Raw genomic sequence first — 25,790 nt, 5'->3', positions numbered from 1 at the left:
TAGTATCATCTTTTAAGATGTTTTGTAGTGACACTTAACGTGTTCTAAATTTATTTGTATTTTCTGTGGAACTAGAGATGGGATGGGTCTCTTACCCATGATCTTTTGGTTCTCTCCATCACTAAAATATTCATGATGGACTTGAAAGTGACCTTGTCCCGATTTAAGAATTAGAAATTAGTAGGGAGACTTACCTTATTCCTCAAAGCAGCTCTTCCTTGATGTGGAGGACTTGTCTTTGGCTTTAAACCATCACTGAGTCCCAGGCTGTGGAGGGAGCCAGTCAACACCAGCTTCCTGACTGCTCTGCCTAAGACGCTCAAAAGATTTCTGCTCTAGGGGGCTCGAAAAAAAAGTACATGAGCCTTGATGTGGGCCGTGACTTTATTTTTCTGCATCCAGAGCCTGTCCAAGACTCCACAGCTTGCTTGCCTTCATCTTTGCTGGCTCACAGGAATGTCTTGGTCCTCTTTCTAGACAAATTAATCTCGTTTGAGAAGGGAACAGCCTTGTTTTGTCTTGTTAGGGTAGCCAGGCAGCATACCTTGTCATGTCATTGTTTGGACTTACTCTGTTGTTTTGATGTCCTAAACTCGCTCAGCATTTCTTCTGGCTAGAAGTAGAATTAGAATTAGTTTTACAGATGATTCCTCCAGGAGTACTTGTGTGGGGAAAGAAGGGGTCATTAAAACAGATTCATGTGGAATTGCTTTGTCTGGCTGCTGAACCAGCCTCCTATGCTTTAAAATATGACCTTGTATTTATTGAGCTCTTAGCACATCTCCTGGCTTTTGTTCAAGCCCTGCAAATTAAGGTTGCACATTTTATGAAAAACACTAGGGTCATAATATTTCCTAGGGCATCCATTTTCTGTTAGGTTTTGCTTCCTTCCTAAATTCTTCAATAGCATTTAAAATAAATTTTGAACTAGTTTTGGACTTACAGATTTTAGTAAAATTTAGTATTAAAACAGATACATTTAAAAAAATTTTTGAAGCATAATGTTTTAATTTGTCATGAATGTATATATGAGTCCGATTTGTAATATTTCCAACAGTTTTTAAGCTTTATAAACTTAAGGTAATTTTTATGTTTCCAATAAATCATCTACTATAGTGATCATTTTCCTTTGATTAAGTCTAGAATGTTTTTAGGTAAGATTTTATTCTCCAGCTTTAATTAATACTATATAAGATATAAGTAACAGTGGTAGTTTTGTGAATAACATAAATGGCATAAGTAAGTTTGCTTTTGACTCAGTTTCCCATCACCCAGAAGGTAGTGTCAAGAATACTGAATAAATATTTAAGCAACTTACCACACGAAGGTCAGGAAATGGTATTTCCCCATTTGAGATGGTTTAGTAATTTTTGTCAAATGATATTCCTGGAAATGTGTCTGTAAATTACAGTTTTTACATTAGTATTCATTTCCCACAGAGCCAAGAACAAAACAGGATGTGTCTGTTGCTTATTTGGAAGAATTGCCTTCATTCAATTAAATATCAAACCTGAAAAAGTTTTAAGAGAACCTCAGTGAAATAAAATCTGAATTGTTGTTAAGTCAGTAAAGGCCCTATTTAAGCATTACAGGGAAAGAACTTTTAACAAAATAAATTTTAGAACCAGAGGCCTCAAAAATCACATGCAGCTTGAAAGTTTATTCTTTGTTATTTTTGGTGCAACTTGCCCTGGAAGGAGGAAGTAAGCTGCTTCCTGAAACTGAATAAGCTCTTAGAATTGATGCAGCCACTCAGACTAACACAGCAGCACGTGATGTATTATTTAGTGTAACTGAATAGTTGAGAATGGGAATGTTTGTCTCTCCTTGGCCCAGTATAATGAATTAAGAGGTCTTTAAGTTATTTGGTTATGATAAGTATATGATTGTGCTAAAAGTCAACAGGAAATGAATCTAGATTAGTTGCCTGGCACAGTCACCGGGAATGCTGAGCAGATGCTGATGACCAGCTCCGAAGTGTTGGGGAGGGAACCTTCAGAAAGGTTCAAGATGAACCAGGAAGCTGCCTCTAGAGCTGAGTTTGCTGCTAACAGGAAGCACTGTAATAGACCATCCAGTATACAAGAAGAATGGCAGCTCCGAGCGTGGGGGGCGTGGGTTCATTCGCCGTGGTAGGTGAGGAAGAGCCAAGGCTATCCCTGACTCGCAGTGTGGATGGTCAGTCTGATGCACCATCTTCTCACGCCCGCTTTTTGTCATCCTGTCCATACATGTGGCCACACTGATGGCCTGTACAACCTTTATCCCGAGTTGTGATCAGGCAGCATGGGCCCCTCTTTTTGCTGCATTGGGGAGATTGAACTTCTGTTTCTGTTAGTGCCTCTAAGTTATTTTACTTCAGTCAATTATTTATATAATTGACTTTCTTTTTCTTTCTTGTCTCTTATTGCCTATAATCTTTTTTCCTTCTCCTTTCTGTCCTGTTCTCTCCTTCCTTCTTCCCATTCTCCTCTTCTCCTTAACACTTTCCTTTTTCTCTTTTCTGCTGTCTATCTCTGTTACTTCTGTTTAAAAGCCAAGAAAATTATATCTGATAAGCTTAACAGCAGATGATACATCTCCAAGAGAAAAGAAAGACCTATGTGTGTTTTTCTCCAGCAAGTAAACATTTGTTGAACACCTACTGTATGCTAGATTTAGGGTATTAGATAATCTCTATGCTAGAGAAGTTTATAATATCTCATCAGATTGCATCGATAGATCTCTTGACATTTTTTTGACCTTGTGATATTTTGTGAATGTACATTTCTTTGCAAACATGTTTTTCCTATTGTTGGCATTTTTCTCTGTTAAGGTATGTTATTTCACAAGCAACATTATAAGCAAATTATTGGAAGTGCAAAAGAGAGGAAGAAAAAAATTCACAATCCTATCTGTAACAAATTAGACTTACTGTTTGTGTGTTTTCCTCTAGTGTTTGTCAAAATATTCACATAATTTTTATGCATTAGAAGTCATAGGTAGATATATTTTTGTATCCTTCTTCACTTCGTTATTTCATAAATGCTTTCTAAAATGGTTGAATAATATTCCACTCAGTACAGAAGGAAGTAACATTGATGGAGTACTTACTATGCCAGACATTGTACACATTGTTCTGTATTTGTCTCATTTTATCCCTATAGTAGTTCTATATGGTGAATGGTGTTATGCCCATTTCATAGATGAGAAAATCCAGGCTTAGTTTATTTTCCTTTCATTAATTGAGCTCTACTATATTCTATGTACAATGCTGAATTCTGGAGATTCAAAGATGAGTGGGACATTGTCTGTCCTATAAGGAATTCAACAAATCAACGGGGTGGGGGTGGGCAGCAAATCAGTATAGAGATGATTTCAATATAGTATGCTGGGTGCAGTGACATAGAAGAGAGACACCTGATCTGGGTCAGAGCAGTTTTTACCAGAGCAGCACTTCTCAAACTTTAATGTGCATGTGGAAGTACCTGGGATTCTTGTGCAGATTCTGGTATTTGGGTGATTGGTGGGGTGTGAGAGTCTTCATTTCCAACAGGCTTCCAGGTGCTGCTGGGGCACATTTGGGACTGTTTGGGAATATTCCAGATGGTGTAGGAGTTGAACAGATACTAGTTAGCCAGGAAGAGAAACGAGGAGAGGTAATCTAGACAGAGAGGACAGTTTGCGGAAAGGTGTAGAAGCATAAAGAAGTGAGTTAAATGGGTGAACTACTTATAATCTGTAGCAAGTGTTGGCAGACTACAACTTGCTGGCTGAATTCAGCCTGTTTTTGTATAGCTCATGTATTAAGAATAGTTTTACATTTTTAAAGGGTTGTTTTTTAAAAAAAAACCAAACAAATAAAAAAACATATACCAGAAGTGTATAAAGTCTTAAATATTTTCTCACCAGCCCTTTTGAGAACACACTTGGGATCTGTGGTGAAGGTGGTGCTGGTGGACTGTAAAATCTGCAGCGGGGCATGGTGGAAAACATCTTAGTAGACAGGGGCATGATCAGCAGGGGACGCAGAGGAGCTTGGCCTTTATCTTTGAGGTGATAGAGAGCCAGGGCAGGGTTTAAAGAGTGGAAGTAAAAACAGTAGGATTTTGTCACTGATTTGATGTAAGGGAGTGGGAAAAGGATCCTGGCACGGGTGAATGTGTTGCTCCCAACGGAAATCAGTGGGAGGAGAATCTCTTCGGAAGGTAGAGGTGGTTCATTCAGTTTTTGGACGTGTTGAGTTTGGGCACTGCAGGATACCCAGGTCTTCCAGAAGGTAAGAGAGATCAATTTCTCATTCAGTATGACTGCTTCACTGTCTTGTTTAGCCGTTACTATTTTAGAACTTTAAAAAAAATTGAACTATAGTTAATGTATAATGTGTTAGTTTCTGGTGTACAGCATAGTGATTCAGTTATACATATATATATTCTTTTCATATTAAGTTATTCAGTAGCAGTTTTTTTCTACTATTTTTATATACAGAGGTATGTGTTCCAGAATTTAATTAGCGTTTCCATCCCAGGCTAGGAATTCAACCATTGTTTACGACATTGTCAGTGTCCTGATGGGAAGAAGCAGCATGAATTTCAAATAATTGACTTTTGTGGAAAATTTGTAAATTGGGGACTAACTTGAAAATACTTTGAGATGCTTATTCAATTTAGTGCTTGCATATTGGTTCAGTAAAATTAGTATTCTGGTATGTTGAAATCCAACAGAGAGTAATCAAGTCACATCTGTTAGTTTGTATATACAGTGTATGTGTGCAGTGTGTTTTAGTTCTGTATATAAATATTACTATTCTGTGCAAGGATCCGGTTTTTTATTCCTCTACTTGTTCTAGGTTAATATAGAGTTATTGGCATTTTATCCATACCCTTCTCCCTGATACTATTGTGAGTCTTTAAAGATACAGTTTGGGAACTATGCAAGAGTATTTCTTAAATTGACCTTATCAGTGTAAATAACATAGATGCAAGCTAAGCTAAAAAGTTTTTTTTGCTAGGAAATAATAATTTTTCAATTCTTTATATAGATTGAATACCTGCTTAAGAAACTTACAGAAGCTATGGGAGGAGGTTGGCAGCAAGAACAATTTGAACATTATAAAATCAACTTCGATGACAGTAAGGATGGCCTTTCCGTGTGGGAACTGATTGAGCTTATCGGAAACGGACAGTTTAGCAAAGGCATGGACCAGCAAACAGTGTCCATGGCAATTAATGAAGTCTTTAATGAGCTTATATTAGATGTGTTGAAACAGGTAAGAGTCCTGTAACACTGTTTCTCCTCACCTTTAGAATTTGCCATATTTGCAATACAGCAAGTTTTCATCACAAAGATAAGTATACATCACTTACACTTCTACGCTGATTTAGAACAGGAATAAAGTTTCTTATTTTCTCAGTCTTGTATTAGGCTTTCATTGTAAAGAATCACTGGTGCAGTTTTGAAATGCAGTTAAGCATTGGGAAGTTACTATTTTGAAAGGACTGTTTAAATGATCACATTTCTAAACATTTTTGAAGTACTCTGGCGTCACGTATACATCCATTATCAGTCATGTGAAAGATCCCGTGGCATGTTGTTCAGTAGAAAAAGAAGAAAACACAGGTTGTTGAGCAGCAGGTAAATCCCCTTCATGTAAGGGGATGTGTGTGTAGAGCTGTCTGGAAGGGTGAGTGACAAAATGTTAAAAGTGATCACCTATGAATTGTGAGAGTTCCATGCATTTTATTCTTTGTTCTTTTCTTATTATTGAACTTACTATTTTATATGTTTATATATATTAATCTCTTTGTATATATTATATTTTTATAAAAAGCAGAAAAATATCCTTACTTTTGGGAAAAAATACCTTTATATTGCAAAGTTGCATTTATCTTATTAGATTAAAATGTTTGTCTTCTAAGCACCTGCATAGCATCTGAAATACATATGGGAAGCTTCATGATTATTAAATAGAATTTATATATTTTTAATGGATCTTTCAAATGTCTTACATTATTATATTGAATCATAACTCCAATTTGGGATTTCCTTACTTTGGTCCTTTCTTTGCTCCATTAGATGATATTGTTGTTTTTGCTCTATTCTCCAAATGCAGCCCATTGATAAATTTTAATTGAGGCTTGATTTGTGTAGGTTTTTGGTGCCACAAAGAGGTATGAGACATGGTCTTTTACTGAAGAGGATTTCTAGGCCCATTAGGATGGCAGAGTATAGAACTACAGGTGAATTTCAGTATGAGATGGCTTTGGCTTGAACGTGCAAAGACTAGGAAACTGAACACGTAATATGATTAGAACTTAGTATAACAATCAAAAGATACAGCCAAGCTATTGTCGTATGTTTAACGATATGTATAGTCTATCACAGGCTATGAGCACCTGTAGATTTAATATTTGAAACGTCAACTGCTCTTGAACAATCCTGAAGGGCATTGGCCTACAATAATGTGTAGTTTGTTGGAGTAAACTTTTGAATCACACATCTTTGAGGCCGGTATGTGGGAAGGAAGTACAGGGCTAATAAGTGTGAGTGTAGAAGCTGTACTTAGAAGGCAGTATGCCAACTACTAGTCCAGTTCTTTTTCTGTTTCCTTGAGGCAGAGTTCATCCTCCAGAATCGTGAGAGGTCAAGTAGAGAGGTTGGTGCCAGAGGGTGTTTGGTTGAGAAGATATTCTTAGCCACGTTGATACCTTTTAGCATTTTCATTGATGGGGCTCTAGATTTACTGAGAATCATTTTGTGTGTGTGTGTGTGTGTTTTAAAGGGAGCAGACAGAATAGCATAATGAACTCCCTCCCTGATCGAATCACTGACACATGGTTAATTCTCCTCACCTACTTTACCTCTCCATTGTCTTGACACAAATCCAGACATTTCATTTTATCTATAAATATTTCAGTAGGTATCCCTAAAAGATAAGGAATTAAAAAAAAAAACCCCACAATGCTGTTAACATCAGGAGACCTAAGTCTCTTATCTGCATATAACTTGGAGGGGGCAGGGGATATCTTTGAGTGCCTAAAATTCTGTGTAAATTTCACCTGCATGTGCTTGCATGAAGTTGACTGGGTACAGTGCCCTGACTTCATAGTTCCTCAAAGGCTCATGATCCACAAAGGGCAAGAACCATTGATATTCATGTGTTCAACACCATGCATACATCAGATAATGGAGTAGGCAAGAATATCAAGGAAGAGATAATCAGCTCTTATAAATAGAAGGATGGGCATTTATATTAGATTTGATCTTTCATAGGGTTACATGATGAAAAAAGGCCATAGACGGAAAAACTGGACTGAACGCTGGTTTGTACTAAAACCCAGCATAATCTCTTACTATGTGAGTGAGGATCTGAAAGATAAGAAAGGAGACATTCTCTTGGATGAGAACTGCTGTGTAGAGGTAAGAGTCAACTGTTAACCTCTTTCCCGTGCTGCCCCCTGCTGTTCAAGTAGTTTATCTTCCTTCTTCTGGACTCCAGAGCCTTATAAATAATCTTAAAATTTATATTTCCAAAATAATATAGGCAATACAGTTGCCATAGTTTCTGAACCAAAAAGTAGAGGTAACTGACAAAATATTTTTCTAATGTGAATTTATTTTCTGTCTTATACTCAAGAAGAAAGTATAGGGATTAAATCTCATTCCTTAAATGATTTAAGGAATCATTTGTTGAATAAAATAGTTATAAATAAGACAACAAAGCAAAAAAAAATCAGTAAGACAGTGTTTGAAATCATGAATATACCATATACCTTGGCCATTTTGAGTGTAATAAATAAACCAAAAGAAGCTGTGAGCATTGCTTTGAATACTTAGGGTGACTTTAGGACACTTTATTCACAGCTGCTATCCTGTAAAAAGAAGTGAAGCCCTCAAGAACATAAAATCTTGAGTTTTTAATTTATATGTGAACTATTACCGTGTCTGTATTTGTTGAAGAACATTTAAAGTACCTAAGATCTCATTCATAAATGATAATGTGTTTTCACGGATGAGATGGTGTATGTTAATGTCTTAGGGTGTGCAGTTCTCAGGAAGGGGTCTTCTTAGACTCAACTAAACATAGAGACTCATGAGATTACCATAGGTCATACCAGTCTACTTGTAAGCGTACAGGACGGGAATTGTAGCTTGCCAGCAGCAGCATCCCTGGTGCAAGGAAGGGAGAGACGCATCAGGAGGGCGTGGGAATCACCCTGGGTTAGAAGCCTCATATCCCATAGGAGACAACACCTGTTTTAACAATTCCATGGGTACATCTTCCAGGGTTCTGTAAGAGACATGCTCTGGTACAGGAGTTGCTGCGCTCACGAAAGCCCAAAGCATGGCCCATCAGGTGTTGCTGGTTCTCCAAGTCTAGATGTAGTTTATTAATCAGGGGTCATTTTTACCTTAAGTGATGTTGCCTAAGGGGCAGCATTAATAAATCAGTAATATTAAGTTATGGGTACTTCTTGTGTAAATAAGTAGGATTGAATTTAATCTAAACATTTGAAAATAAAATTTGAAAGACTAATTTTGGTTTCTGTTTTAGTCCTTGCCTGACAAAGATGGAAAGAAATGCCTTTTTCTCATAAAATGTTTTGATAAGACCTTTGAAATCAGTGCTTCAGATAAGAAGAAGAAACAAGAGTGGATTCAAGGTAAGATCATTTGTCATGATATAAGATGAGAGCTCTGACTTTCTGTTTTTGAATCATATTAAATATACCAAGGCTTTGTTTTCTCATTGTCTATAGTTATTTCTATGTGAAACACCATAGCTAAAAAAAAAACAAATTGAGAAGAGTTCCCCAAATTTTCATCAATTTTGTTTGCCTAATGAACTTATAAACTGTGGGAAAATTATAAACTGGACATTTTAGGTTTTATTTACTCTTATTATTTAAAGACTATGGAATTTCCCCCATTTAAGGACTGTAAAGAATTTTAAAGTGGCCTTTTTGAGTACTTAGTAATATGTAAAACAAAAGAGGAATTATGCAATTGGTTTTGAATACTTCAAGTAATTTTCAAGAGCTGTTACTTTCACAAGTAATCACTAGTTTCAAACATTTATCTCAAGAACACAAACTTTTGATTTCACAACTTTTAAGGTAAAGTATTACTCCAAAATTAGTAAAGAATGAAATACAATTGATGAGATTTTCTTTTTAATCATGAAAGGGGATTCTGAGTGTTATATTCTTGAACATAGGCAAAATTGTTTTATTGAACATTGTGGTCACTTTGATGTGGTTTAAGAGTTTGAGGTAAGGATTCCTGGCTGGGTCTGAATCCTCTTTCCTGGGTCGCTGGGTTGAGTTAGGGATTCTGTAGCGGCTTTCCTCTTCTGTGGAGTGGGGCTAATTATAGTGCCTGCCTCTCAGGGTTGTTGTGAGGGTTAATAATTAGATAATGAAGACAAACTCGCACATTTTGAAAATGACACATCATTGCAGAAATGTTTGTGTTAGATTACAAACAAATGTCCATTAATTGGGCAATGGTTAAATAGATTATGGTAAAGCTACACAGTGGAGAACTGTGCCGTGCTTCATGTGTGTGGACTGATATGGAAAGGTCTCCAAGGTAAATTCAGTGGACAAACCAAGACTCTGAAGAGTGCATTATGCCACCATTTGTGTCAACAGAAGGTGGAGGACATATATACATGTTTATTTGTGCTTGCTTGAAGTATCTCAGGAGAGACATGCAGAAACCGTTAACGTTAGTGGCCAGTGGAGTGGGGAGCTCAGTACTTGGGGACAGGAGTAGGAGGGAGACTTTCATGTCCTTCCATGCTTTTAAATTTGAACAGTGTGAAAGTTCTAGCTATTTAAATAACTGAAACAAGTAGGAGAGATCAGATTTCATATAAAAATTAGGTAACGCACGTAAAGGGTGTATATAAGCAAGTATTCAATACATGGAAGCTGCTGTTGCCACGTCGGGAAGGAAGTGTATAGGGAGATGGTTTCATAACGCGTAGGGAGGGGCAGGCTGAACACAGCAGGTAGCAAGTCAGATTCCAGGAACTCTGAATCTCAGCCCTTACTATGTCTCGTTCTTATTTGACCTTTTGGGAAGTATAGAGAAGCAGGTTGAAAGCCGTGTTCTAAGTTCCTCAAATATGTGCGATATTCCCAAATCAAGTATCTGTTTAAGGATAGATAGGCAGTTATGGAACTTGAGACCTGGAAGGGACTTTAGAGATCATCTCTCTCATCTTAGAGGTGAGAAACTGATGCTGTAAGAGGTTATGTGATTTGCTCATGGTCACACTGCTGCTCAGTGGCAGAAGCAGAACCTCTCCTGGGTTTCTGGTTTTCTTCCCACGATGCCATTTACACGTTAGTCTTACAAAGAATAAATTCCCATTTTTTCTCCTACACCTTTCACAGCCATCCAGTCTACTATCCATCTCTTGAAGCTGGGCAGCCCCCCACCACACAAAGAAGCCCGCCAGCGTCGGAAAGAACTCCGAAAGAAGCTGCTGGCTGAGCAGGAGGAGCTGGAGCGACAGATGAAGGAGCTCCAGGCGGCAAATGAAAACAAGCAGCAGGAGCTGGAGACCGTGAGGAAGGTGGGTGGAAGCTGGGCTGGGGCGCCTCGCGTTCCGCTGCAGCTTTGATTTCACCGAGACAGAAGAACGCAACCGTCGGGGGGTTTTTTTGATGAACTGTGCTCGCAGCAAGTGCATCTAGACCATGGAGTGAGACGTCCTAGTTTTCCCAGCCCTTCAAAGTATGAGGGTCTCAGGGCAGCAAGGACATTTGACTGACCAGAAAAGAACATTTAGAGAACAATGAGCACAGTTGAATTTTGTCAGAGAAAGATGAGAAATTGTATCTCCCTAAGGATGTCAACATCACTTTTGGGTGTCTTGCTTTTCCAATTTTACCCTTTTTGCCCCCATCTTAACTCATGAGGAATGTGAGTGTTAAAAATTGTGGGTTTTACATACTATTTGGAGTCAAAGATACAGTCTGGGTCAGCATCTGTTTCCATCTCAGGGCTAGGAGGTTGAGTACCTCAGGCTGTGTGGCAGAGTTGACAATCATTGGGAAACCTTGCTCCTTGGTGTGTTCATCACGGTTCGGGGGTGGTGCTGAGGCTGCAGTGTGTGGACGTGGTTTTTATTTGAGGTGCCTCTGGGTTGTGCCCGTCTATCTTGAATCAGTGGTCACCTGCTAACCACAAGCTCATCCTTTTGTGTCCTCCTGTGCAGCACCTTTGCCCTGGGATGTGGGAGTTGCCCATAGTTCAAGGCCCCCACATTCCTGGTGGGGTTCTCCCTTTGCAGCCCCTGGAAATGCCACACTCTGTGCTGACTTCCTCTGAGTAGACTGACGAGTAAAGACTTTTCTAGTACTTTTATAATCTTACGAACCAGATGGGCGTACAATCTTAGAAATAGTTGTTCCTGTCCAGCACACCTGCATTCTAAAAGCAGCTCCGCAGGTCCTGTGCCTTTCCCCCTGAATCTCTCTTGCATCTTGCTTCTTCCTGCTGCCATGCATTTTCTGTGAAACTCCCTGAGTAGGCCAGGATGAGCACCGCTTCCTCCATTCCTTCTGTGCACAGCAGAAGCAGGGATCTGGGCTTAGTGTCCTTCTTTTGTAATTTTAAAAAATTATGAAAAAAGTCATACATACAGAAGAGAGTGTTAAATTTGTATATATGAATAATCATAAAGTGAAGACCCCTGAAACTACTTACCCAGGCTAAATGGAATATTGCCAGTATTTCAGAAGCTCTACTATCCTTTCCTTCTTTGTAATTAAAAAAAAGAAAACCAGTAAGATTCAAGGTTCATGTATATAAAATGTTTGTGGGACCAGTTCCAGCGTGGGTAGGGGAGGGAGTTCCCCAGATGTACAGTCAGCAGCGCTCAGACACTAGCAGGGTGTGTGAGAGTTCAGCTGAGCTTTGACACTGTCTGCCAGCAGATGACATCAGGTTCCACAGGGTTCAGCCCCACAAGACTGGACACCCGCTACCCCCCAGCCCCCGCCTCAGGTGCCAGTCCCACGCCCAGGTTGTGACCTGGGCTTCTGACTGACAGAGTGGAGGTTCTCCTCCTTGGACTTCAGATGCCAGTTGCAAGTCCAGGTTGTTACCTTCACTTCTGAGCAACTGGCTATAAATCAGAGGTTTTTACAACCCTCCTCCTCAAGTTCGATTAATTTGCTTAGAGTGGCTCACAGAACTCAGACACATTTTACTTACTAGTCACTGATTTCTTATAAAAGGATATAACTCAGGGACGGCCAGATGGGAGAGATGTATAGGGCAAGGTGTGGGGAAAGGGCATGGAGCTTTTATGCCCTCTCCAGGCGCATCACTCTCCCCAAATCTCCATGTGTTCACCATCCTGGAAGCTCTGTGAACCCTGTGCCTTTGGGTTTTTATGGAGGAGTCATTGCATAGGCATGATTGATTAAATCTTTAGCACTGGTGATTGACTCATCTTCCAGCCCCAGAGGTCAGAGGGTAGGACTGAAAATTCCAACTCTCTAATCACATGGTTGGCTCCATTGGAACCAGCCCCATCCATAGGTGCTTTCTAGAAGTCACTTCATTATCACTCTCAACACTTAGGAAATTACAAAGATTTGGGGAGACCTGTGCCAGAAACTGATACACATATTTCAGTTCACAAGAGTGAATATATGTATTACTTACTGTAAATCGCAGTATCATGGTATAGTTTTATGAGTTTTTACAAGTGCTGAGATTCTTGAAACCATCACAGAACAATTCCAGTACCTGGAAGAATTCCTTCATGCTGCCCCTTGTGTTTAGACTCTCCCCTTACTCCTGACCCCTGGAAACCGCTGATGTGTTTTCTGTCCCTACATTTTTGCCTTTTCCAAATTGTCATATAAATAGAATACAGTATGTAAGTTTTTCTCAGATATATACCTGGAGTGGAATTGCTGGGCCATGTGATAGTTCTGTTTTTACTATTTTGAGGAACCTCCATACTGTTTTCCACAGTGATGGCACCAACTTAACATTCCCAACGATAGTGTATAAGGGTTTGGGTTGTTTGTTTTTTGGTGTTGAGTTGTGTGAGCTGTTTACAAATGTTGCATATTAATCCTTTATCAATTATATCATTTGCAAATATTTTCTCCCATTCTGTAGGTTGTCTTTTTGTTTTGTCAGTGGTTTCCTTTGCTGTGCAAAAAGCCTTTAAGTTTAATTAGGTCCAATTATTTTTGCTTTTATTTCATTTGGGAGGTGGATCAAAGAAATGTTGCAGCAATTTACAGCAAAGAGTGTTCTGCCTGTGTTTTCCTCTAGGAGTTTTATGGTGTCCAGTCTTACATTCAGGTCTTTAATCCATTATGAGTTTATTTTTGTATATGGCAGCAGGGCTGTTTGGCCGTCTCGTCTCCTGTTAAGCCGGCTGCCCCTGTTGGTATGACATCCACTTGTTCATCTCACACTGACTGCTCTACCGCCTGCAGCAGTGCCCTGGGGCCTAACTTGCCCCACAGTCTGATATTTAAATTCAGACCCACATGTAGTCCTGGGGGCCTGTCTTTGAGACTTACTCCTACTACATGGCGGCTCTTCTTTGCTGTCTTCTCCTGGTTTCCTCTGTCGGACTTCTAGCTGGCTTGTGGTTTAGTCTGCTGGTCTTGTCAACTGAAAAACAAAAAACAAACAAACAAAAAACCGCAAAACCTTAAAGTTGAGAGTTATGTTTTATTTGGGGACCTTACTGAGGGACTGCAGCCCGGGAGGGAGCCTTTCAGCTCTGAGGAACTAATCTTCAAAACCTTAACCTTCAAAGAGGTAAGGGAAGAGCCAGGTTGTTTAGGAGTTTTTGCTGGGGGAAAAAAGAACCATGTAGTTACTGCTAATCACAAAAACCAGATATCTCAAGTTAATGATTTTAGTGCTTCTCTATATATGGGAAGACACAAGTCTGGGCTGATTAAGATTATTTCTTAGATGTGCGTCTTAATTATCTAGGGCCAGTATTGTTTTTCTCCATCCTGAATTCCCCTCAGGGCACACATGGGGCAGTGGCAGTGGCTGATGGCTTGATGGTGCAAAATCCTTTGTTTACTTAAGTGGCAGGGAACTTTTTCTTTTTGTCTCTAACGTAGCCCTAGACTGGGCGCTGCGGAGAGAGGGAGTCTGGTGTTCTTGGTTCCATGGCCATGGGGTAGAGCCTCCTTCTCACTGTCACTGGGGGTGTAGAGAAGGGCCTGCACCATGCCTCAAATGCCATAGACTTTCACGTAGATGTCCTTGCTGAGATTTAGTTGGTTTCCTTGTATAAATGTTCTCCATTTGCTGTATGCTTTTAGGATAATTCCAAGAGATTTTAAATAGTTTTTTTTTTTTCTAATTATTGTTTCTCTGGGGAAAGTGTCCATGGAGTTCCTGATGCCACCCTTTGGGAAGTTGAGTTCTGGTGAACGTTTTAAGGAATAATGTTAAGATGATGAAACTGTATAGGACGAGCTCAGAAAATAGATTCAAACCTCACAAATGCATTTGCAAGTGAATTTAACTAATGACTATACTAAAATTTTCTTTGCAGAATGTTGTTCAGACTTACTAAGAGTCATTCATTTACCTAACTAGTTTTGTATATTGACTGCGTAAATTGTTGGAATGGAATTCCAGTGGATCTATATGTTTTTCTTCTGTCTTTATTGAACATCGAGAATGTTTGGCTTCTCCACTGTGTTTAAATGTAACCGTTTCTCTCCAAATGCACTTCCACTGTAACATTTCCTGCTTTTCTGTGGATGGGTTTTGGGGCAGAAACTGGAAGAAGCAGCATCTCGGGCAGCAGAAGAAGAAAAGAAGCGCCTTCAGACTCAAGTGGAGCTGCAGGCCAGGTTCAGCACAGAGCTGGAGCGGGAGAAGCTTGTGAGTACCGCTGGCCTGGGGACAGGCTGCCGCAACTCCTAACTCCCAGAGCCAGCCCGGGTTAGCAGAGGGGCGAGGACGGGTGGTGGAAGGGTGAGGACCCAGGAGGCTGGAGTGAGGCCGTCTTGCCAGCTTGGCTCTGCTGCTGCCTTGCATTGGGCCGTTGGGGAAGTTACGTGTTTGTTATTCATTCATTATCGGTTTATTCAGCACCTTCTGTGTGCCAGGCACTGTGCCAGGGATGTAAAGAGAAACCTTGCCCTCAAGACCCCAAAGGAGAAATGTATGGAATGGGATGACAAGTACTGTAGGTAGGATGACTCTATGTCTTAGTTTGTCTGGGGCAGCGTCTCCCATCCTGGTAAAATTATTAAAGTGAGGGGTTTCTCAAGTCATGAGAACATGTGAATGCTGGTCTGCTGCTCTGGGCCGCTCTGACTCATCTTAAGGCTTCCATCCCCCAGAGACCCAAGATCCAGGTTGCCTCAGGTAGTGAGCTGGTTGATTGGAACACAGGTCTCCTCACGTTGAGTTACAGTGCGTGGGAGAGGGCTGAGCCCAGGGCCTATTAAATAGGTGCTGTGACGTTTCCTGTAGCAACCTTTTGCTGCTTAGAGTTGAAGTAGACGCTTTGTGCTGGGAGAGGAAGACACATGTGGTCTGAGAGGGGGCTGCACTCGCAGCCATAAGATCTGGGTTCCTGTCCTCTCTGCTCCTTCTTATGAGCGTTAGTTTCTCTTCTTCAAATTAGGGGGCTAGTCACATGATCTCTCAGGACCCTAATGGGGATGAGGTAAGCTAATGCAAGTGAGAATACCTTGTAAACTGCAGAGGGGTATGCTAAGGTGTACAATATTGTATTTAGGGTGTCCTTGTCTTTTAACTTTTAAGGCAGAGATTCAGAACTCTTTAATCCAGAAGGGAGAAACCATAAGCTTGTTAGAACACTAGTTAACTGCATGAGGTCTCCCAGAGCTGAAGGTGCCCTACAGGGAGGGAGAGAGGAGGGGTGCTAGGCAGCCAGGTGAGTGCAGGAGGGCTCACTGCAGAGCAGCCTTTCTTCTCTTTATTTCAACCCTTTGGCCATTCTGCCTGGGAATAGGTTCATTCCTTTTAGAGAAGACTCTACTGGTAAAGAGGTTGTAGCTTTAACAAAGAAAGGGGTTTAAAGAGAAATTATACAGGGGAATATTTTTTTCTTGAGTTTGAAATGTGGAGTGAAAGGGATGAGAAGTCCACCAGGGCAGGAGAGCGGCGCTGGGGCTGTAGTCTGCGTGACTGAGCCCTTTGGTTGTGGTCTTGGAGTCGGTATTGGTGCTGGGAGTGGTGCTCTCACTTCCTCCGTCTTCAGGGAGCAAAGAACGGGGCCCTGCAGCCCTGATGGGCTGCAGCTGTGGGCTGTGAGCTGTGGCTTTGCTCAGGATGGTGGTGGAGCGGCGGGAGGCTTTTCCGGGGGGTGAAGTCAATCTGAGTTTAAACATGACCCTTTTATATACCATCAGATCAGGCAGCAGATGGAAGAACAGGTTGCCCAAAAGTCCTCTGAACTGGAACAGTATTTGCAGCGGGTCCGGGAGCTGGAAGACATGTACCTGAAGCTGCAGGAGGCTCTTGAAGATGAGAGACAGGCCCGGCAAGATGAAGAGACTGTGCGGAAGCTTCAGGCCAGGTGCCAGATCAGCTCATCCACTGTGCTTCACGTGCTTTGCCTGGGCTTGTACACCTTCTAGGGCTGCCAGAGAGGAGGGTGTCTCTGCCAGATTGGAGAGACCCTGGAGGCTTGGCTGGCTGGGTTATATATTCTCCGGGAATCTGGGACTCTGGAAGACCCTCGCTTCTGGGGCTAAAGACAGGCCTTACATCTGTTTCAGAGCAGTCGGGTGGATGTGTTTGATGGGGGTGCCCTTAGTCATATCCTACAGTGTCAAGGACCCAGGATCAGATCTGGTGAGAACCTGGTTTCTTCCACATGTTCCAGATCTGAGAAACATGTGTGCAGGCAGGTGCCTGCTTCCGGCCAGAGTTGCAGCCACTTTGGAGGGTAATGAGGAGCTAAGCAGTTTCCGTTTGGTCATTCAGGATCGGTGACATTCCTTAAATAATTTGTACTTGAAGTATTAGTTTTAGAAGTTCTTGAAACCTAGTTTTGTTTTTTTTTTTTTTTTCCCCTTGGAGCTTTTAAAAAGGTCAGGTTTACTATTTATGATACTCATGATCCCAGAGGAGAACTTTCAGTTTTTGGCCTTTGTAGCAGCAGGGAGGACAGAGTAGAATGAAGACCCCAAAGAGCAAATCTGAGCTACCCTCTCCCACTTTCTAACTTGCTTCCCTGTTTGCTTTCCGTAAGACATCTTGTCAGGAGATGTAGCACTAAAAACTGTTTACCTGTAGCAGCAGCTGGTCAGTCACTTTATGCTTTGAGCTACACCCCCTGTTTGGGGACCATTTATGGGGTGAGCTGGGGTAGATTTTCCATGGCTGCCATTCCACCCATAGAGCAACCAAGATGTTCTTTTAATCTTTGGGTGGGGAAGAGAGAAAGAGGGAGGTTTCTTTGTCCTGTATGTTGCCAAAAATAACTTCAAAAATAAACTCATTAGGTTTTGAAAATTTTGATTCTTTTAAGAAAAAATTATCTTCTAAATAGAAAATTAAATGCTTAGTATATTGCCTGGCATTTATGGGTCCCACATGTGTGTGTTTGTTGTAGTGTGGTGCTAGCCAGGTGCTGGGACTACCATCCAGGTGCCTTTGGGCACTGATGTGAGCACACCACCCACGGTGTGGGAAGGTTTGAGTCTCATGTGACTTCCAAAAGAGACATTCTAAGGGACATGTTGAGAGTTTATATATTGCCTTTGTGCAGAGAATTCATGGGAGGTATGCTATATATATTTCTCTGCAGTTTTGAGGGAGGTTAATTACAACACAGCAAAGATTAGATCGCATAGGGAACCAGATAACTCTAGAAATGTATTAAGATGTTTTTATTTCATGTTTATAGAATGAGTGATGTTTTGAATAAGAGACAGTTTTGGATAATTGAAACTAGTAGTTTTTAACCAGTGGTAAGTATCAGAATCACCTATAAAGCTTTAAAAAAAAATACACATGTAGGGCCTATCATAAATGTACTGAATCATAGTAACTGTGGATAGGAGCATCCACACCATCCAGGCATGAATGTTGTTGTTTAAAAAACTCTGGCTAATTATTTTATATACTGATTTAAGTAAATGGCAGAATGGTTTCAACCTTTTGAATGCAAGTATTACTGCTACATACAGCTCTGCTCCAATAAGCTGAAATTACTGCACAAAAATTAACTACTTTTTCTTGGTGTATAAAGACCATTTGATGAATTTTACTATTGTACATTATTTTTCTTTCAAGTTAGTTTTTGGAACTTGAAATGGACAGAATTGCCCCCTCTAGTGGTCATTTTTAAGTGAGGAGAAGCTACCTCTTTCCCAAAGTCACAGGAGGCTGGGCCTGATTCAGAGGAACATGTTGTCATATTGGCAGAGGGAGCTTTCTCTTTGCTCCCACTCCTCAGGGTAGGCCTTTCTGGGTAGAAAATAAAGGGACATCATCATGGAGTTGAGATGGAAACATTGAAGTCTGGCACTAATGAACTGAAATGTAGTCTTGGGCCAAGGATGTATGTTGGGGGTTTTTATTTAACCTCCTGTCCTTTCTTTAAACACTAGCAAGTCATTCTTGGAACGTCTGGCATCTCATTGTTCTTCCAATGGATGGTCCTTTCTCCTTTCTCTGTCAGTGTCTTAAGTTTCCCTAGAAATAGTTTTTATAGTAAATTGTTGAAATACAAGAACTTGACTTGTAATTTTTTTTCATTGAAATTAAGATGTGTTCTTTTGATGTATAATCCTGAAGGTTTTCTAGCTTCTCCTGCATGGGAACTCTCAGATCTGTATTCCCGACAGCTGGTGCGGTGTCTGGCACCCAGTAAGCACCAAGGAGTCTTTTCTGAACGAACGGATCTAAGCTCCACTCATAGGGCCCAGTGGAATGATAGTCTCTCTTCCACATGATAATACTTTTCATGTATTTGAAGACAGGTTGGGACTGAGCCCTGGAGTGAAGTCTGGGTTTGATTCCCAGCTCTAAGACTTTGTTTCTGTGTAATTTTAGATAAGTTACTTCACTACTTTCAGCCTTAAGTTCCTTATCTATAAATTAAGCTGGTAGGGTGGTTGTGCTTATAAGAGATAGGGCATGCAAAATGTTTAGCCTAATGTTGGGATTTGGTACTCACTCAGACTGTGTTGGTTTCTGTTCCTTTATCTCATTTGCAGATGGGGGAGATATGTAATATATAGAATGTCAAATAAGCATTCAAAAAAGATATTGAAAGCCTGGAATGATGGCTTGAGACCAAGAAGATAATTTAAAATATCAACAAACAAGTACAGGATCCAGGAGACTTGACTTAATAGTAATTCATTTGAAAAGATTCAGGGTGTTAACTTCCCTGTGATATGATTGCGGAACACCTCAGATACCCTTAGAGCAAGTGAGGTAATAGCCCCACCAAAGTAATACGAGCTGATTTTGATTCAGCTCTTACGATGTGGTAGGCACTGTTCTAAGTACCTTAATGCATTATTTCTTTTAATGGACCAGCAAACCTTTGATGGTGGCTATAGTTCCTATTCCTTTTTTACAAATGAAAAAACTGAGGTTCAGAGTTTCAAGTCTTTAGTCAGGCATCTTGTTGCAAACCAGAGAAACCAACTTGGGTTAGCTAAAGCAATAAAAGAATTTCTTGGAAGGTTCTTTAGAAGTTTACCAATTCCTCAGAAAGGCAGGTGGCCTGGAACACAGGCAGGAACCAAGGGAGGCTGGGCAGCCTAGACAGGCCACAGGAAAAGTCCAGCAAGGATGCCACTGGTGCCAACATTGGCCTGTGGGTTGTTTGGTCAGTTGTCCCCATTGCTTCTGCCATCACTCAACCCTGGATGTTTCTGCCACCAGCAAGATAAATTCTCCACTGTCTCTGCTTCTTTGTGTCAGTTGCTTCAGAGTCTAAGTTCTGGAAAGGGCATCTGCTTAGCCAAGTCCAGCTTGGGCTTCCTCCACACCCTGGCTGCCCAGGGGCAGAAGGACAGGGTCTGACCTGTGGCTTCTGTGGTGGGAGATGGGCCCTACTTTCCATCCCATTGTGGCTGAGTCCCTAGACAAATGAAGGGGTTCAGTGCTGGGCAGCCTAACCTGCAAATGTCTATTCCTCTCTGTACTTTAACTACTGGGATGAAGAAACAGGGTCCTTCCAGTCTCGCTCACTGTTGTATCCTTTGTGCCTAGAAAGACACATGGATGGCGTGTAATACACACATGCCGAGACAGTGAATACACTGCACTGGTCAGCCCACATTGGCAGTGTTGTGTTCCCTTGTGGATGTCAGCCTCCAAGACGTCTCAGAGGCAGCAGATTGGCCCTTTGTGGAACACGGGATATTGAATGGAAGAGTTCGTCTTAGTTGAGAAAGAGCTTTCTAAGGATCAAGGCTGCCCAGAAATAAACTGGCCTGGCTTGTGAAGCAGTGAGTGGTCCATCACACAGAGTAGAACCACCCTGTAGGACGTTGCAGAGGGAATGCTTACAGAGCTAGGGGATTGGGGATGGAGGAGTTGGGGTGGTCAGACAGGGGTGCAGAGTCTGTTACGTTACTTCTGCTGTTGTTGATTTTAGAAGAGCAAACTGTGTGACTTGTTCCCATAATTCTGGCGGTCAGTTCTGTAGAGGTGCATTCTGTGCTGCGCTGGCATCTCACCACGTTGTCTATACTTTGGGTACGGGTTGGGCTGCATGTTAATTATTTACGTACCTGCAGAGCTGGATATTCTCAGACAGGTAGCCTGTTATTAAAGATAACATTTTGAAGTCACCCAGGCCTGGGCTGAAATCCACTGCTGCTTCTGCATCATACTTTTAAACCCTTTGACTTCACCTGCAGGGATGGTCACACCTTGCAGAATTGTGGGGGATTAGCAGTAATAAAGGGAAAGAGCCAGACACGCAGTACTTGGTCAGTAAATGGTGTCTGCTTTTATTTTACCTTTTGTCAGCTCCTTCTTCCCTTGCCTTCATTACTTTGTTGGCTTTTTCCTTGGTAATAGGTTTTTACTAGATGAAAAATGTTTTAATATTGTAGCAGCCAGGCAAGTTTCAAAACTTGGCCTCACCCCCTGCCTGCCAGGTGAGTGACCTAGTCCAGGTCACTTAACCTTCAGCCTCACTTTCCCTGTCTCAAAACTGAAGACTAATAATACTTGAGTATATTGTGAGCATTAGCTGAGAAAATACACTTAGCTCTTGGCCCATGAAGCCTTCCACTTTCTTTCTTTCTTTCTTTCTTTCTTTCTTTCTTTCTTTCTTTCTTTCTTTCTTTCTTTCTTTCTTTCTTTCTTTCTTTCTTTCTTTACTTACTTACTTACTTATTTAAAAAGGGTGAAACGGGGAGAGATTGGAGCAGCCCCCATGGTCACCTTGCCAGCTTTGTGAACGTGGGCCTCTCTGGCTCCTGGTTTCCTTCTTGTAAAACGAGAGGTGGGTTAAGTGACCTCCAGGCTGTTCTGACGCGCCTCTGTCATCCACTGGGTCCGGTGTGGTGACTCGGGTGGGTTGGATCCTGAGCTCTCTGCATTGCAGGTTGCTGGAGGAAGAGTCTTCCAAGAGGGCTGAACTGGAGAAGTGGCACTTGGAGCAGCAACAGGCAATTCAGACAACGGAGGCAGAGAAGCAGGAGCTGGAGAACCAGCGCGTCCTTAAGGAGCGGGCCCTCCAGGAAGCCATGGAGCAGCTGCAGCAGTTGGAGCTGGAGCGGAAGCAAGCGCTTGAGCAGTACGAGGTAGTCAGGCCTCTTCTGCAAACACGTGCCTTTAAACGCAGACATTTTCAAACAACAGAGTATTTGCTTCACTGTAAGAAGCTGTGTAAGAATTTTGCTGATCTATAAGTAAGGATGTTATTGAATCAAGCTTGGGTCTGCTTGCCTGTGCGCAGTAAAGCCAATCTACTGACCCCGGGTTGTGGTGAAGGAAAGTGCAGCGTTTACTGCAGGGCACCAAGCAAGGAGTTCAGGACGACTCAAGACACTGGAACTCCCTGAGGGGTTTCAGCAAAGCATTTTTAAAGGCAGGGTGAGGGAGAGGCATCCGAGGGTGTGTGATCAGCTCGTGCACGATGCTCTGATTGGTTGATGGTGAGGTAACAGGGCGGTGTGATGCGGTTAAGGGGTTAAGATGATCAATCCTTGGGCTCCAGTTGGTCTGGGGGCTACATGCTCATGATTGTCAAGTAGTGAATTTTGTCCATTTGGTGGGGGGTTTTAGCATCTGAAAAACAACTCAGGAAATATGCATCAGGTACTGTTATCTTGGCACTTCAGAGAGGAGCTAAAGCAGAGGATATGGGGAAAGGGTCCGTCTGTGAAGGCCCCATAGCGTCCTGCTCAGTTACAAGAAGTCTTTACAGGTGATGAGGCGTAACAGAGTCCAATCAGGAGACCGAAACCACACAGTAATTTGAACCGGGAAAGTTTAACATAAACAGCTATTAACTGTAACAGGGGATTACCTGCTAAGCAGCAAAGAAAACTTGTAAGAATGCAGGAATGGCAGGCCCAGGAAGCAACCACTGCCTCAGGGGCTGAGGTGGAGCACCCCCAGAGCACCAGGGAAGGAACACATCTGGAAGAGGGTCCCCCTTCCCCCTCGGGCCCCTTAAGCCCACTGCTGTGATCTAGCCCTTGTAGAGGGCATGGCCTTGGCCCACTGGACGGCACTAAAGCCCAGCGAGGTGCTGTCACCGGGACGCTGCCCTCTGGGGCACTGGTGTAAGCTGCCCACAGGGGAGGTGCCACTAAAACCCAATGGGATGAGTACCATGGGTGTCCCACGTGCTGCAGGAGCTGCCAAAAGAGTGCAGTGGAGCCTGGAAGCAGAGCCCCTGCCTCCTCCAGTGTCCTGCCAGCCCTTCCACTGACAAAGCTTAAATGGTGCCAGCTGGCAAGGGACAAATGTCCTGTCATCACAGGCAGGACAATGAAGGGCAGATTTGGAGCCAAGAGGCGGTAAAGCTGTAACTGACACACAAGGATCTTAAACATTCATCTGTAATTAGTGTGAATTAGGGCCTCCATGTGACCTCAGGCAGGTCACTCAGCGGCTCTGAGTCCTGGGTTCCACATCTGAAAAATGATGGTAAAATGATTCCTGCTACTTATGGCTGTGAGGACTTAATGAGATAATCCACAGGTGTGTGGTAAGCCCCCCCGTCGTCGCTATTTCTCTTAAACTACCTGTGCGTTTGCATAGCCCCAAATCTGCTTTCGTTCCAGGGAGTTAAAAAGAAGCTGGAGATGGCAACCAGTAAGACCAAGAGCTGGAAGGACAAAGTGGCCCAGCATGAAGGGTTAATTCGATTGATAGAACCAGGTAACACACTCTTTGAAATAATCAGCTATTCAGTTCATTTTTCTGTTTTATTTGTGTAGTTGAATTGTTTTTTTTAAAAAAAAAAAGGACTCCCTTAGCCCAAATACACAGAAACCCAGCTGTTTAGGGTAAATTTCTCTGCTAGATAAGAAGGCCTGGTTAATCCCTTTGTGTACATCTTCTGGTTGTTTCAGCTGGTCTGATCTTTATGGATGTTCCTCAGAGAAGAAATGAAGTAGAAAAGTTACTCTTTTGTCTGTGGAAAATGATAATGTTAATTGAAGAATATACTACTTCCCATGTTGGATGTGTGTTTATCTCTTAGGCTCAAAAAACGCTCACCTGATCACTAACTGGGGCCCCGCCGCGTTCACCCAGGCAGAGCTGGAGGAGAGGGAGAAGAGCTGGAAGGGGAAGAAGGCCACGGAGTGAGCGGAGCCATGTGGGTTCCGAGCGGAGCTGGAAAGCTTGATGCTAAAGACAAAAGGACCTGGCTTTGCTGCTTCTAACCCTCCTTCCTCCAGCGCCTCCTGTGGGGTCAGTGTACTAAAGGAGCCTTCTTACTTACCTGCCTGCAAGTAAGGGCTTACCCGAGAAAAAAAAGGTCAACATCCTCAGGCTTTATTCGCGCTTTCTTTGAAAGCTTCTGCTTCTAGAAATTCCCTTTAGCTCTGAGTTTCTTGTCAGAAGGAGGCAGGGCCCAGACGACGCAGTGGTGCCCTCCATCTGTCGTGTGTGGCGGGGAGCGGGCGCTCAGCTCACCAGTGTCGGAACCTCTGCGGACTGGAGCCAGTTGGCCAGTTGTTTTCCTGGCAGTGAGTTTCCTCCTCTGAGTGCTCGTTTCTAAACTAGACGGGCCAGTCTGCTTGCCGTGGCCTGCAGCTGACGCGGAATGCCTCTGACCATTGCTGCTCTGCTGGAGAAGTCACTGCTCCCGCATGTGGACCTCGTTCTAAGTGGTCACAGTCCATGTATTTGGTTGTGCAGGTTTCTGTTTAATGCAGCCTGACCGACTGGCACCCTGGCTCCAGCGGCACTGTCTCAAGGAGGCAGAAGTCTTCTAAACAACGCATTGGTTGAGACAGATACTTATGAATCAAAGACAGCACAGAGATGAACTAAGTAAATCCCATTTGGAATGATATTTTGATACTAACTGAATTCCTCCTCATATTTAAAATGGTTTCAACAGTCAGCGTGCTGACAGACAGACCCCTTGGTTTTACTTTTGTAGTTACTGTACAGAACATTTCAGGAGTGTGTGAATGCTTGTCCTAATCAGGCCTTTTCCTTAACAAATACGGATATGATCATTTCTAGGAATTATCATGAAAAAAGTTTTAAAATGTATTTTTGTGATGTGCTATGTTGAGAGGGAGCAAAATATTTATAATTTGCAAACATTCTTACCTAAATATTGTACACTGTAATTTGCTGAACTTTCTTAATTTTTTGCTAATTTTCTAAGATGTATTAAAAGTATTTTGTATGGTTTTTTGTTTGTTTGTTTTTTAGTAAAAGGAACTAAGTAAGAAAATAAAGAATACCAGAAGAGCATACATTTTAAGCTGATTTAATAGAACAGCAGGGTAAGGCTCTGTGTGTGTTTGTGTGTGCGTGTGTGTGTGTGTGTGTGTGTACGCATATTTCCATATAATGAGATGGACTTGGGTTTAGGGACACTTCCTGAAAACCTGGGTTTGCAGTTTGGACCCCCAAACCAATGCTATCACGAAGTTAGTTATGGCCTCAGGCTTGGTGTTTGAGTCACTGATGTGGGAAACCACAGCAGACGTGTCAGCTCACAGACGGGAACTTAGAAGAATGACTTCTCCCTCATTGCTGCTGTTACCTCCAAATCCTCCTACCTCTTCTTCCCCGAATTTTCTTTTTATGCCTTTCAGTTTTTGTTTCAGTTTTGCCAGAGTAAACAGTGTGGTTTTTTGTTTTGGTTTTACACGGTTGCGGAGATTAAACCTATTGTGGACTGAGCAGGCCCACTCAGTCCAGCTTGACTGTGTCTTGGAAAGCTGAACTTTCCCTGCTAGAGGAGAGAACACACTGGTTGGTGTGCTTTAACTTCTTTCTCTACTGCAGTGGTTCTCAGCTGGGGACGGTTTTGCCAAGACACGATCAAGCTATACTGAGTGGGCCCACTTGGTCTAGCAAATGTCTGGAGGAGCGATGTCTGGAGACATTTTTGGTTGTCACTACTGGGAGTGTTACTGACATATGATGGGTAGAGGCCAGGGATGCTGCCAAACATCCCACGGTTCACAGGACAGTCCCCATACAAAGAATTACCTGGCTCAAATGTGAATAGTGCCCAGATTGAGAAAGCTTTCTATGCAGAAAGGCAGGTTCTAGGTCTGGAACACAGCAGGCTCTTGGTGTCAGGGTTTCCTCGAGAAGAACCCCAGGATTTGACCTCTTTGGTGTAAATGGGA

General features: G+C 42.2%; 1 protein-coding gene across 2 annotated transcripts in view; it reads left to right on the top strand.

The window, feature by feature from the left end:
- Positions 1 to 24,900, top strand: part of SWAP70 (switching B cell complex subunit SWAP70) — a 59,551-nt gene extending 34,651 nt beyond the window's left edge. The window contains exons 4-12 of one of the 2 annotated variants that reach the window (XM_006180833.2): positions 5,021 to 5,248; positions 7,252 to 7,398; positions 8,534 to 8,642; positions 10,383 to 10,564; positions 14,773 to 14,880; positions 16,383 to 16,549; positions 21,557 to 21,755; positions 23,247 to 23,343; positions 23,669 to 24,900. In XM_006180833.2, the coding sequence (XP_006180895.1) occupies positions 5,021 to 5,248; positions 7,252 to 7,398; positions 8,534 to 8,642; positions 10,383 to 10,564; positions 14,773 to 14,880; positions 16,383 to 16,549; positions 21,557 to 21,755; positions 23,247 to 23,343; positions 23,669 to 23,775 (1,344 nt within the window). In that variant the 3' untranslated portion in view covers positions 23,776 to 24,900. Of the gene's footprint in view, positions 1 to 5,020; positions 5,249 to 7,251; positions 7,399 to 8,533; positions 8,643 to 10,382; positions 10,565 to 14,772; positions 14,881 to 16,382; positions 16,550 to 21,556; positions 21,756 to 23,246; positions 23,344 to 23,537 lie in introns of both variants that reach the window. The other variant, XM_032489039.1, reaches the window with a different exon arrangement.
- Positions 24,901 to 25,790: the final 890 nt, after the last annotated feature.

Source organism: Camelus ferus, chromosome 10 (assembly GCF_009834535.1).
Source record: "Camelus ferus isolate YT-003-E chromosome 10, BCGSAC_Cfer_1.0, whole genome shotgun sequence".
Classification (NCBI taxonomy): Eukaryota; Metazoa; Chordata; class Mammalia; order Artiodactyla; family Camelidae; genus Camelus; species Camelus ferus.
Note: the sequence above shows the minus strand (reverse complement) of the source record. Positions and strands in the feature narration are given on the sequence as shown.